At 38.7% G+C, this 14,370-nt stretch overlaps 1 protein-coding gene across 1 annotated transcript in view; it reads right to left on the reverse strand.

Annotated features, from left to right (window-relative positions):
- The window catches only part of LOC106462288 (kinesin-like protein KIF28P), a 138,968-nt gene that overhangs the window by 49,738 nt on the left and 74,860 nt on the right, over positions 1–14,370 (reverse strand). Inside the window, exons 15-16 of the mRNA XM_022389491.1 lie at positions 2,203–2,337; positions 1,359–1,513 (exon numbers count right to left, since the gene is read on the reverse strand). Coding sequence (XP_022245199.1) covers positions 1,359–1,513; positions 2,203–2,337 — 290 coding nt within the window. The remainder of the gene's footprint in view (positions 1–1,358; positions 1,514–2,202; positions 2,338–14,370) is intronic.

Consider the following 14,370-nt stretch of genomic DNA (forward strand, 5'->3'; position numbering starts at 1 on the left):
GCTTCCAACTAATGCAACAATCAATGCTCAAGTCTATTGTCAGCAATAAGAGCGTTTGAACATGACTTTAAAGAAAAAAAGACCTGTTTTAGTGAATCGAAGTAGAGTGGTGTTTCATCAGGACAATGCACGACCCCACACTGCAAAAATCAGTAATGGGGAAAAGGCCCAACCACAACCGAAAATGGAACTTCATGCGAGGAAGGTTCTTCTCTCTATCTGGTGGGATTGCAAAGGAATTATTCACTTTGAGTTGCTTCCAACTAATGCGAAAATTAATGCTCAAGTCTATTGTCAGCAATAAGAGCGTTTGAACGCGACTTTAAAGAAAAAAGACCTGTTTTAGTGAATCGAAGAGGAGTGGTGTTTCATCAAGACAATGCACGACCCCACACTGCAAAAATCACGTCCTAGAAGATTGAAGAACTTGGTTGGGAGAAAAGTCCTCATCCACCTTATTCTCCCAACCTTGCTCCTTCAGACTATCATTTGTTCCGTAGTTTACAGAATCATTTGGATGGATTAACTCACACAAGCCATAAGGAGGTCGAAACTGACATTTCAGAGTTCTTCTCTTCGAAACCAAAAGAGTTTTTTAGTAGTGGGATTAAAAAGCTTGTAAGTAGATGGAAAGAAGTCATAGATAATCATGGAAACTATATTGATGATTAAATTTCAATAAAAAATCATTCGTTTTCTTTATTTAAAATCCAAACAGAACTTATGTTTCTAAGATTACTAAACTTTTCTTTTGTCAGATATCATTCCAAGTCAAAATCACATAATGTCATAGTGTTTAGCTTTTTGTCAAGTTAAAACTAAAACAAATGTGACAGGTTAATAGCTAAACATAGTTATGGATGTTGAAAATGTAAGATTCTTGTTGTTGTTTTTTAAGCATAATGTTTAAGCATAAAAGGAATTAAATAATTACTTATTAATGATAATAGCAGCTAATTCTACTAAAATTTATATGTGAAGGGTTGTTTTTTAAGCACAAATCTACACAATGAGCTATCTATGCTGTGCCCACCACAAGTATTGAAACCCAGTTTTTAGCATTATAAGCCTTCAGACTTACTGCTGAGCCACTGGAGGGACATGTGAAGGAAGAAATTGGATCATGATTATGTATACAGAACATGTAAAACATAAAAAATTTAAGGCTGAGCCTATAATCTGCCAAAGAATTGGATTCACAACTTTATGTATGACGTTTTTGACAAAATGCTTAATCTCTATAAATCTTCAATGAAAACCAGCAATTTCAAAAGTCATTATTTGCAGAAAATAAAAGGATTGGTGAGTTCCAGTGAACCAACTCCCAGTCTTGTAAAAATATCAAGTATGATACAAACCTAAAGAGTGATCATCAGAATCCATGTTAATGCCTGCTTTATTGGCAATCTCCTCTTGAGCCATCTCATAGGTAACTTCTGGATAAGTCTCTTTACTTTTTTTGGCCTGCTCAGGATTGTTGTATACATATAACTGTGTTGTGCCAAACATTAACCTGAAAAAAGCATTTAGGTTCATATGTCATCTAGCCTTTCAAAGAGTAACATACAATCATTATGAATTAGATGTACATTAGAATTAGGTATTGACATCTAACAACTTATAATACTTAAACAAACTCAAAATAGTAAAATGTACAAAACATAATGCACAATCCTAAGTACAGGTATATATGAAAACAAAATAGGTATTACCTATAAGAAATGAGTTTTGTATTAGATAAATTAATTTAGATAAAAACTACAAATTTAAGATATATCAGCTCTTACCAGCTATGTCAACCAATGGTAAGGAATGTAAGGTGTGAAAATGTTTAGCGAATGAAATGTGCTGCAAAATAATTACATGTTATCAGCATATTTAAACTAGGCTCTTCATCAGTTTCATGCAAATATTTATTAAAAACTAATATATATATATATATATATAGAGAGAGAGAGAGATATTTGAAAAGAAACAGCACATTAGTTAGTAAAGTATAAGACTTCAGTATCTCTTATCAATGCTATTGTAAATCTTATGGAAAAAGAATTGTATGGCAAGAGAAAATCAGGGTACAAGAACAAGATGATCTGTAATTTATGCATATGATGTTTTCCCTTTTATAAAAATAGAAAACATAAAAAACATCATATATGCTCACATAACTAGAGTATAGTTTAGAAACCAAAAATATCTCTTTACCTGTCACAGTGTGAGAGTACAACTTCTGAAGTTACAGGATCACCATTCAATAGGATACGGGAATCACTACTGCATCCTTCAATGCTAATCACACCATCATTGTCTCTGGTAATGACTGCATGCATATCATGAATGCTACGAAATTTTGACAAAGGTTAAACCTCAGTTAAATTACTTAAATTTAAAAAATATATCAATCTGAGAACATTCAAATTGTGTTTTATTGACAGATTCAACTGTAAATTATACAACCTTTAAAACAATATGACTACCACACACAAAGTGTTAGTTTATAATAATGATTTTTATGTCAACATTTTATTTCTTTTTTGTAATATCCTATCAGAAAAATATGCAGATAAATTCTTTATTCTATGTTGCATTTTGCATTAAAAGGTGATTATAGATCATCTATAAATTATAGACTAGCAATTTAGGAAGAGATTATGTACACTTGATGAAAGAGCATTGAAAGGCTAAAGAAGCTTCCATTGGACAATATTATGTAATCAAAAATGTTCTGATCAAAACAAATAGTTTCTGAATCAAATTAATGTTACTCAGAATGTATTTGAATAACCATAATTTTTAACTCAAGTTCTAATAAAACCAAAATCAAGCTCAATATTCTCAAAATTTCTTTAATGATAATAAAGAATATACAAATTTCAAGTGGGTGAGAAGTATACAGCTCTATAGGTTGAGAATTAGGCTTACAGCAAAAGTTACAATAAAATAATAATAATTTACACAATGCAAGGAAAGCTTTCAAAATATTTATGATCACTGCAAGGAAGTCTTCCTATACTAAACTTATGAACTAAAGAAAATGCTTTGTTCTGTCATAAACATGTTGGTATTAATTTCGCACAAAGAATATTTCCACATTATAGAACCAGCATAGACATGTACAAGTAGTTAGAGTTGAAGTTGGTTAAAAAAATTCTTCATATCTTTTCAATATTTTCTTTGAAATTTCAAGAGAAATAATGGTTGAGAAACCATAACAATATATCTGTGAAATTCTCTAATAATACCATAATGAACTTTAGCACATTTTTGGATATGAAAAACTGGAACTCAGATATCATGAAACAAACTTTTTTAGAACCAAAAAAAAACGAATTTTATAAATGGTTATTGTAGGGTCAGAAATAGAGAAATATAAGTTAAAGCATGAAGCTATAAGACTGTAATATTCCGAGGATTAACCCAACACAAGTTGCTAGACCTTTGCAATAATAGGAGATTCACAAACGTAGTATGATGAAAGACAGGCATAATAATTTGTTGTAGGTAGAAAGAAACAAGACATGATATAAAATAAAAAATATGAGCACTTTATTTATTGAAAAAGAGTTATTAAAAGCTAGTTGAGAGTCTTGAGAAAAGACTAGTCTGTATTTGGATTGAATTAAAATAAACTGTCTTTATATTAATAGTGTATAAAAGTTAACATTTTCCTTAACTGAAAATGCATTTTCAATAATGCTTACCTCCGCTGACACTTTAGCTATTCCTAGACATTGGCTTTGTCTATCTAAGCATTGGTCGTGCATGCTCCAGTCTTTTATACTCCACTTAAATGCCCTTGGCAATATCAGATTTGCAAATCTCTCTATACACATCAATGTGCCCTCTATCCTGGTACTGTATATAAGCACCTCACTCAGATAATGTAATCACTTTTTCGAGACTTACACCATCCAAGTCAATAACACCACCTCTTAGTGGGGAGAATGTCTGCAGAGGTATGCATTATTGGAAATACATTTGCAGTTTAGGAAACTGTTAACTTCCAAAACATACTTACCTCCACTGACAGTTTAGCTAGAATCCCACATTGAGAAGGTGGAGGGGCCGGTGCAAGCATAATCCACACAGAAAGCATCAGCATAGAACAGGGGTGTACCATGATAAGAGTGGTACCCAAGTGGGGGAACCACACAACATCCAGAACAGGTATGCTCTTCACCCTTTACTTTTTAAAACTTAATACCTGTATCAAGGGTGTAATAGTACATGAGTAATCATTAAAGGCAAGCTGGGTTGGAATTAAGGGGTCTTGGTCTCTATATCCCACATTGGTTGCTAGGGCAATTGGACTGCAGTGTTATATATTGATATGCTTGTGATTGGATCCCAATCTGTAGCTATAGAGTGATGCATTCCGAACCACCAGAATTACGATTAGAAAGGAAGCAACACTGAAGTGGACCAGCTTTCTCTTCCACCTGAAGAAGTCCGAAAGGCAATACCCCAGGCTCAGAATGACGGAACCATGTATGCCTTACACAACCAAAAGAATATTACTCATTCAGTTTGGAATTATGAACATTCATCCTCACTCCCCAACCAATAGAGCAAGGATCATTCCACTTGCCCCTGGAATTATGGAGAGGACGTGGAACTATGTGCTCAACCAAGGACCTAGAATGGGACTACTTTGCATTTGAAATTATAAGGAGATAGTGGACCTCCTTCCATGAACGTTATACTAAACTCACATTGATTAAAATAAATGGCCATGCACACCCCAACCAGACAGCATAGTGTCAAATCTGAACCGGTATTACGAATAGACTCCCATGGAGGCTGGTACTGCTCCTATTGACATCTGGGAAAAAACACCCAGGAACCCAGGTAGGAGGGCCCCCAACTTCGCCTTCTTCTCCAAGAGTGGAGGAACACACTCTAACACTCTGGATGAAAATCTTCTGTCCACCACCCCAGTGAATGGAAACTGGGTGTGATAAAGACTCCCTAGCTCCACTAATACAATTGGGAAGTCCCGATGAACAGTGCTCTGGAAACAGTAAAATAGGTGAACCAAGTTCCCTAAATTTTTAAAAGCAAACCGAACCTAATTTATTCAATCTGATGATCAGCAGGGACAGGCAGAATCCCCTTTAGCTTTACTCATGATAGTCCAGGAGTGACGGTTCATGATAATAGGGTAATATCATCTGGTAAGTGCCTTGATGGTCTTATGGAACACCTCATTCTAACAGAGCCCGTTACAACCAGTAGTAAGAATGGTCAAATTGGTTGCTAGTGTGTAATTGGATTGATAAAAGCACACCTGTCTGGGCAACACTTGCCACAGAGAGGGATACAGTGAATGCAAGATGTAAAGGACCCTAGAAAATAAACAGACAAGATGATAAAAATACACTCTCCTCCTAATAATCTAGCAGAAGTTGTTAAAACGGGCATGGGGGTAGTGGAAAACTCAGAAGAAAACTGCCATATCATGTAAAAAATGGGGGAAGTCCAAATACTGGCCCATAAAATGTCCCCTGTGGATAAATTTGCTGAATCGAACGAGATATAACTCCACAGATTCCTCACCTGTGAAGTCCAGAATATGCAATATGGATATTTGCAAATCCACCTCTAAGGAATTGGGGAAAATCTCGGGAATCCAAAGGATCGCAACAAATACAGTCGAAATTATCACTGCAAAAGGAGGTAGAGTAAGCCACATAACACTTCTAGGCCTGACAGGACAAAACAATCAGCATACAATCGATTGCAGAGGTGAGAAATAGATAGCAAAAGAATTGTGAAGAGAGGTATATCTCCTTCCCTGGTTGCCAGAGACTTGAAAAGGAAGGGCCCATCAGGGTATAGCAGAACCTAAGGGGAGAGATAAAGAGTCCTACAAACATGCCAACAACTCCAACCTATGACATCAGCATGCCAGCAGCAATAATAATAATACCCATCAAGGAAAAGGTGATATGTGAGGCTAAAGGCTTGAATGGTTGTCGAGACATGACATGTAATACTACCTTAATATCCTGGTGAAGTAATTGAAAAGGCTGTTTGGGAAGAATGCTGGATAGAACTGAGTCCAAGATCTTCAAATGTTTATAATAACTAAGAGTATTTGAAAAAGTTGTCTGACCTGAACACTATGAGAACGTGGAGAAATACCTGAGCAACCTCAAACTGGGACATCCACAGACCTGGTGAAGAATGCCAACGTATGGTAAGAAAGGAAACCATTGTGAACCTGGGATAATCAAAGAATGGGTTGAGATAAGAAAGAATGATGATCGTCTGCCAATTTCCTCTTGTCCCAAGCACAACAAAGAAACAGGAATAACATCCCGGAAGAAGGGAATCAACTGTCACTATCACCCTTGTCACCAGTAACTCTGATAGCCATGAAACGAAAATCCACACTCCACTGTTCAGGTGGGGGTGGAAATACAACAGGTTCAGAGAATAATGGAGATGGAGAATTGAATGAAAAGACAAACTTCGATAGCAGAACCTGAAGTACACATGGATCTACAGTGAAGGAATACCAGGTGTCCAGCAATAGTTCTAACCTCACTCTAACTGACCCCTCACACACATCTAGGCAGATACCGACGCCATTGACATCAGTCAGCCCGAATGAAGGGGCCCTGAAACTAATGTCTGAATATGTTCAGCTGCTAGAATCAAAGAAGCTCTATAGGTCAACAACAACAAATAGCAAACAGGTGATGTCAATTCGTGATACAAACGCCTCTGGGATGCCTGCGACATCAAGTGACAACAAAGGGAAGCCACATGTAACACCTAGAGACTACGGCAGGTATGAAAACTCCCTCCACCAAGGTATCTCTACAGAAGGAACAGAAGCACTCAATCTGACCAAGACAGAAGTCAGTAAAAGACCCAATTCGTCCACAAAGTGATGTGGAGACCATTGATTAATAAGCCGTCAACAATTTTAGGGAGAGGGGTAAGAAAATATGATTGGTTCAAAGTGATCACATGAACCATCCTGGAACCCCACATATCCAACAAAAAAATTACTCTGTGGAATCAAAATGTAAGTCCATCAGAAGGTGGAAAGCCAAAATATGCAAATAGACAAATGAGGGTACAAGGTATACCCATCCTGCTACATAATAAAGCAGTAAATCTCCCAGCATGAACCAAGAATATCAGGTGAAGGAGGAAAAACTAAATAGTCCCCAAATTTGACTTATGAGAAGCTGACCTAGAAAAGAAAGGCATCAGAAAACAGAGTCAAAATTTTCTCCAGAATAATCAGGATCAACAAAACACAATTTCAGAAGCCTCAGGAGAAAATATCCCGGGCCAAATGTATATCTCCATCTTCCAATGGATCAAAACATGGACAGCCTCACCAGAGGTGGATTTGACTGTAGAAAGACGCTAGATAACAAAGGAGGAATAGGCAAAGTCAGATTAGCCACCGTGCTAACAACGGTAATACGGGAATTCAGGAAATTCATACCCGCAAATATCACGTGTAATTTTATTTAGTTTTCTTTTCTTTTAAAGGAAATTATAATTATACAGAAATTCACAAGGCGATGCAAAAATCGCAATCCATAATGGAATGAGGTGCATCACTTTGTCAGAGAAAACCATGACCAATGCTTTCTCGAGAAAAATTGATTACATTATGTGAGTGAGATGCTTATATACAGTACCAGGATAGAGGGCGCATTGACGTGGGTGGAGAGATTTGCAAATAAGATATTGCCAAGGGCATTTAAGTGGGGTATAAAAGACTGGACCATGCTAGACCAATGCTTAGATAGGCAAAGCCAATGTAGGAATAGCTAAAGTGTCAGAGGAGGTATGTTTTGGAATAAACTTTTTTGAGTAAAAGAAAGTGGAAATATGCTTTACTTGAAAAAATTAAGATAAAACACACATGATCATCAAGTTAGCACATGAAAAACTTGTCCTGTTGTTGTTGTTTTTTTCAGGACAGTAATGATTCTCCATATTTGAAAATACCATCAAGTTATTATGTTCCTATATTGAAAATATATTTCTGACAGGAACTTACCTCATTTCACATGAAAAGCTATTCTCTTTCAATACTGTTCTCTATATGCAAAAATGGTATTGCAAGACACAAGCCTTGAACTCCCATGCACCCCATGGTCAATGTGATTCAACTGTGTTTCACATGTAAATCATCATATGACAACCCTCCACCAATAGTAGTGTGACACATCATCCTGGTGCATGTGACTCCCTCTGTTTGCTTCTACCAAACTATCAATTCGAGATTAGGCAGAGAAGGAAGCACCAGTTTTCGATGTGGAGGAAGGGTGGGAAGTGTGAGTGGAGTAAGTACCTATCAAAAATATATTTTCAGTATAGGAAAACAATATGGTACACATTACCTCTTCTCACGTGGATAGCTAGAATCCCACATTGAATAGGCAGAGGACCTGGTGCAAGGGATGGAAAGTAGTATCATTCAAAAGCATCTGAAAAACACCCCTGAAGTGTGATCCCCATTGGGAGAGGAACACACGTGGGAGACTATACCACTTCTGTACCAGGTATCCTCTATGTCCATTGTGGAAAGAGTTGTCACATACATTGGCAGAAAGTGGGAGCAACAAAACCAAAAATAGAGAAAAAACTGGGTGGGTTGGAATCTGAACTACAGTATACCAGAATCTCAAATCTGTAAAAGAACCATCTACAGACAGGAATGTTGAAAAAGCTGAAATTGATATGCTCCAAGGTGTAGAGTGGCTAGAGTGAGACAAACCATACATGGCCAGTCAACTCCAGTTCAAAACCAAGCAGTATCGAGAATAGAACCTCCAACCCATGGTAAGAGGAGGGTACACACTGTCTTCACTTCAAAGTAAGTTGAACAGAAGTATATACTGTGCAAACTGATCTATGAGATGGGCACATGTATGCAAACCCACAAACACATTCAGGAACCTGGCATCCGATTGACAGTAGGAAGAAATGTGTCAATGTGGCAGGTCACACCAAACTCAAACTCAATCAGACTGGCACCACACTGTGCAACATCAGCCTCAGACAGTGAAAGCTCCCTGAGGTGGAGCACGAGAGGGAGAACCATTGCTCCAATGAATATTACCCTCTGAATAGGGTAAGATGAGAGATCCTAATTGAAGGGGTGGACTGCAATGTGATGGATATACTCCAAAACAACATCATTCTCTGGATGGGACTACACAAAGGCTGGAGTGCAATAGCAACCTTCGGGTCCCACTGCACAGAAGTGGATCACCTATGATATAACTGCACACACTGGATAGAACTGCATAGAAGCTGTGTGCAACATCAATCTCTGGGACCCACAGCACAGAGGTAGATTATTCTTATCTTGTAGAACACCTCATCTCAACAGTGTGTCATTGGCCATGATTATACATCTTGGCCATATAGCACAGATATGAGAGATAGAAAGTATACCTGGACAGGCAAAGCTAGCTACTAAGTGGGATCATAATCCTAAATGGGACATGCCACAGGAGAAAAAAACAATACTAAAGGTAACTTATCCAGCCACAGCTGCACTGAAGTTTGAAAGATGACGACAGGCTGGAGGTGGTACCCTAACAAGGAAAAAACAGCTACCCAATGAAGATAGTGGGAAATTAACATATGAGGTGTAGTCTACCTGCCTGACTTAAGAATTTCCTTCAGTGGATGAAGGAGATGACACACAAGGAAAAAATAAGGTGCTTGGTCAGATGCAACAACACCTGGAAGAGAATTAGGGAAGGAAGAGACGGGGAGGAATAGACCAAACAAATCAGTTGATGAACCCAACTTCGGTCACATACAGATGAACAGTGCCAGGGAAAGTGGGAATGGGAGCCACCAAAGGAGGCTGTACTGGCCATGTAAGAGGAAGAGCATGTACTAGACATAAAATTCTATCCGGATGAGACCGGAAATAAAGTGGGAAATGGATAGAAATTAAATTGGTGAGAAAAAAGGATGTTCCTCATCAGCTGATGAAAGTTAGAGTAGGAAAGATTGATCCAAATAAAGTAGAACATATATGGAATGGAAAAAAAATTACGTGAAGTGTTGATGACAGATATATCACACCAGCAATGCCCACAGACTAAAAGAAGTGGGAATAAGTCTGAATGGATAATGACTGACACACTGTGAAATCAAGTTAAGTTCTAGCAACTTTTTTTATCAAATAAAAAACTCTAACTCACATCTATATAATTTTACATGCACATATCATATTGTGCTCAGCCTTATACATCAAACTAACCACCACAACTGAAGGAACTAATCATTGGGTATTCTCTCCAAAATTAGGGGCCAGATCTAGTCCAGGGCTCACACCAATATGTGTTGTAGTAACTTATCTCAAGTGCCATGTTCTTCCAAAGTAACTCTGTCAGAGCTGATTAGTGGGTTTTCATTGGTCGCAAGATATTTTGAGGGAGGACTGTGTACAGTCTTACCTTTGCATGGCTATATTTGTGCTACATTGTTTAACAAACATTAAAAAATGTGAGAATTATAAAAACAAGTTACCTGTAAATGTTTTTATTTTCACATTCCTCTTAATTTGCCTACTACAGCTAGAAATCAGAGTTGTAATGAATAGCATTTGCTATTCACAAGTTTCTGCTCAACAGGCTTTTCATTCAGTAACCATAACTCATCATTTGGGCTGGCAATGAGAGATGAAACACTATTTATATATGCAGTATAATACTCTAAAATTACAGTGAGAGTTGATGAAGCCAACAGTTAGTATTTATTTGTTCTGTTACGACAGCGGAATTCACGTGATGCTGGTAACATCAGTTTTATTTAAGAAAGGACTTGTATCACTGACGTTTCTCGAAAAGAATTTCTATGGAAAATTAACAAATAAACAGAGATGTAACAAATTGGTGTCAGAGAGTGGGATGGGAAAGAAAAGAAAAAAATGGAAAAAGAGGTGGCAACTCTTAGTTGATTTGATGGCAGCAATACAAGAACAGCAAATAAAACAGGAAGAACGAGAAAAGAAACAAGAAGAGAGACAGCAGCAGTTGCAAGAAAACCTCCAACAGTGGCAGCTCGAACAGCAAAATAAACAAAAAGAGAGATCACAGAAGTTGCTGGAGGAAAAATAAAAGAAAAGAAACAAGAAGAGAGATTACAGCAGTTGTTGGATGAAAAAGAAAAGAAACAAGAGGAGAGATTACAGCAGTGGCAACTGGGACAAGAAAGGAAACCAGAAGAAAGTCTCCAACAGTTACAGGAAAGTCAACAACAGTGGCAAGAAGTACAAATGTAAAACATTAGTAAATGTCAAAGCAAATTAAATACAATAAAGGATGATTTATTGTCTTTTATACAGGAATTTTATATTAATCAGCCCCAGACATCGGCAAGCCCCTTCCAGACCCTGCAGCTAAACCCTAATGCAGACATTTTCAGTCCTGTTAGAAGTCACATCCCAGACACGACTGTCAGCAATAGGGTTGATTTAGTACGAAGTAAGCCACAGGAATTCGATGGGAATGCACCGTGGGAAGCATATAGTACACAATTTGAGCTCCTGGCAGAGATGAATGGATGGACAGAGGATCAGAAAACAGTATATCTGGCAACAAGCCTGAAGGGACAACCACTGGAAATAGATGGACAGTTGTCAGCAGACGACAGGCACAACTATAGAGCACTGGTAGCTGCTATAGAGCTCAGGTATGGAACTCAAACTCAATCCGAAGTCTAGAGGGCTAGGTTTAGGACGAGAGTCTGTGCTAAAGGGGAGAGCCTGCAAGAGCTGGCATAGGGCTTGGAAAGTATGGCACACAAGGCCTACCTAACTGTGCCATCCGATGTCCTCATGTTGTTGCTGAGGGATCAGTTTATAGACGTCTTGGACCATCCACAACTGAAGATACAAGTGAAGCAAGCACCCCCTCTACTATACAAGATGATATGACCAGAGCTCTTGAATTCGAATCCTACGTTAAGTCCAGCACAGATGTACCAAGGTTGGTACAGTCATCAGGATTCAAGGCCAGAAAAGGGCATCTTTCAGAGACGTTTGAGGAACTTTGCTGGCACTGTAACAAACCTGGGCACAAGAGAGCTCATTGCTGGAAACTTCAACACAGGGGAGACGATACAGCAGTAAAGGGTGCTACCCAGAAAGGCTGTTGGAACTGTGGAAAGCACGGACATATGAAGAGCAAGTGTAAGAAGAATACTACCAATAAATCAGCTTCAGGAAACCAGTAGTGATTGGTGCTGAGGGATGCCCACCAGCCCCCATCGTGAAAGTCCCAACAGCTAAGTGTAAAATGGCAAGCACACATAGTGTCTACGTGAGGAAAGCTGGATGGCCAAAAGTGCAACTTTGTTATACATTCTGCATCTCAACAAACCCATGTGTGTATCAAGGTGCTGGATCACAAAGGAATACCAGAAGCAGTACAGAAGCTCTGTGGTGTGATAGGACATTATGCAAAGTTATGGGGACCAGTGTGGGTAACTATTGAGCTCATGGGCATGAAGGACAGACACAAAGTATACTTGGCTGACATTGAAGATCAATGCATATTAGGATTGGACTATTTACTACCGAGAAAGGGTGTAGTTAACTTCTATAAAATGATGACTGGAAATAACAAAGCCCAAATTCCAGTAAGTGCTGCTACATCTGTTGATTTGCATGTCACAGCACTTAAGTCAACTACAATACCCCTATATCAGAGAAGATAATTTGGGGTAGGATAAAAGAACATCCCCAAAGAGGCCCAATGCTTGTGGAAGCAGTGGAAGACCCATCCAGGTCAGCGGATTTGAAGGTTGGAAGGTCACATGTGGCAGGCCATCAAGTAGTACCTATAACAGTGGCCAACTTCTCTAAATGTGAGCAGACACTTAAGAAAGGGGCATTGTTGGGTGTGAGCCAGGTCGAGCCCAGTCAATATTAAAGCAAGAAATACAATCATAAAGAAAGGACATACACTCCCAGAACATTTAACTGACCTCTATAAGAAGAGCACAGTCCATTTGTCATCATCACAGGCTCTCCAAGTTAGGGAACTCTTGGTGAATTATGCAGACGTCTTTTCGAAAGGAGATCATGACCTTGGCTGCACTGACATCGTGGAGCACAGAATAAACACAGGCAATCACTGTCCAATAAAGATCCATCCAAGAAGAGTAGCCCCGGCAAAACGGCAAGAGATGGAGGTCATGGATAGCCTAATTAAGGAAGGGATAGTCGAGAAATCAGATAGTCCTTGGTCAGCTCCCATTGTGTTAGTCCAGAAGAAGGATGGGACCCAACGTTGCTGTGTGGACTTCAGGGCTCTTAACAGTATAACCAAAAAGACTCATACCTACTGCCAAGAATTGATGATACTCTTGATGTCCTAAGTGGAGCCAGGTGGTTTTCAACTCTAGACTTAAAGTCAGGTTTCCATCAAGTGAAAATGGCTGAAGCAGATAAACCTAAGACTGCATTTAGTTATGATCAAGGTCTCTGACAATACTGTGTGATGCCATTCGGGCTTAGCAATGCTCCAGCAACATTTGAGAGGCTGATGGAAAGCCTACAATGGAGGATAGCTCTAGTGTACCTGGATGATGTCATTGTATTTGTAACAACTTTTGATGAGGAAATGTCCTGGCTAGAGGAAGTATTCAAGCATTCAAAAGCAGCAAACCTTAAACTCCATCCCAAGTTTGTGAAGGACTTTCCAACTATATCTGCTCCACTACATGATTTAAAAAAAAAGGCCAGAAGTTTGAATGGTCAGTTTCTTGCCATCATGCTTTCAAGACATTGAAAGAAAAATTGGCCTCAGCTCCACTTTCAAAGCTTCCGTGCATACTGGATTTGATGCTAGTAATGTTGGAATTGGAGAAGTGTTGTCTCAGAAAGTGGGTGAAAACGAACATGTGGTGGCCTACTTCAGTAGGGTTTTAAGTAGACCAGAGAGGAACTACTGTGTAACATAGAGGGAACTCCTCGCTATAGTAAAGAATCTGACATATTTCCATCCTTACCTCCATGGAGCTAGGTTTACCATCAGGACAGACCATGCTGCATTACGCTGGTTAAGATCATTAAAGAACCCAGAGGGACAAATAGCACGTTGGATCGGGAAAATAGACCAGTATAATTATAATATCGAATATAGAGAAGGAAAATCCCATGGTAATGCTGATGGACTGAGCCAAAGACCCTGCAAAAATGACTGCAGACAGTGCTGCAAAAGAGAGGTTGAACTAACCAGGTGCCATCAAGCTGAAGTCAAAGTGACTGAAGGATTGATGATGGTGGAGTGGAACCAGGTAATGAAAATAAAACAGAGGAGGGGGAAAGCCAAGGATGGAAACCCATAATTGATTTTTCAAAAGCAAGTG

The sequence above is a fragment of the Limulus polyphemus genome, unplaced genomic scaffold, assembly GCF_000517525.1.
Source record: "Limulus polyphemus unplaced genomic scaffold, Limulus_polyphemus-2.1.2 Scaffold1134, whole genome shotgun sequence".
Taxonomy (NCBI): domain Eukaryota; kingdom Metazoa; phylum Arthropoda; class Merostomata; order Xiphosura; family Limulidae; genus Limulus; species Limulus polyphemus.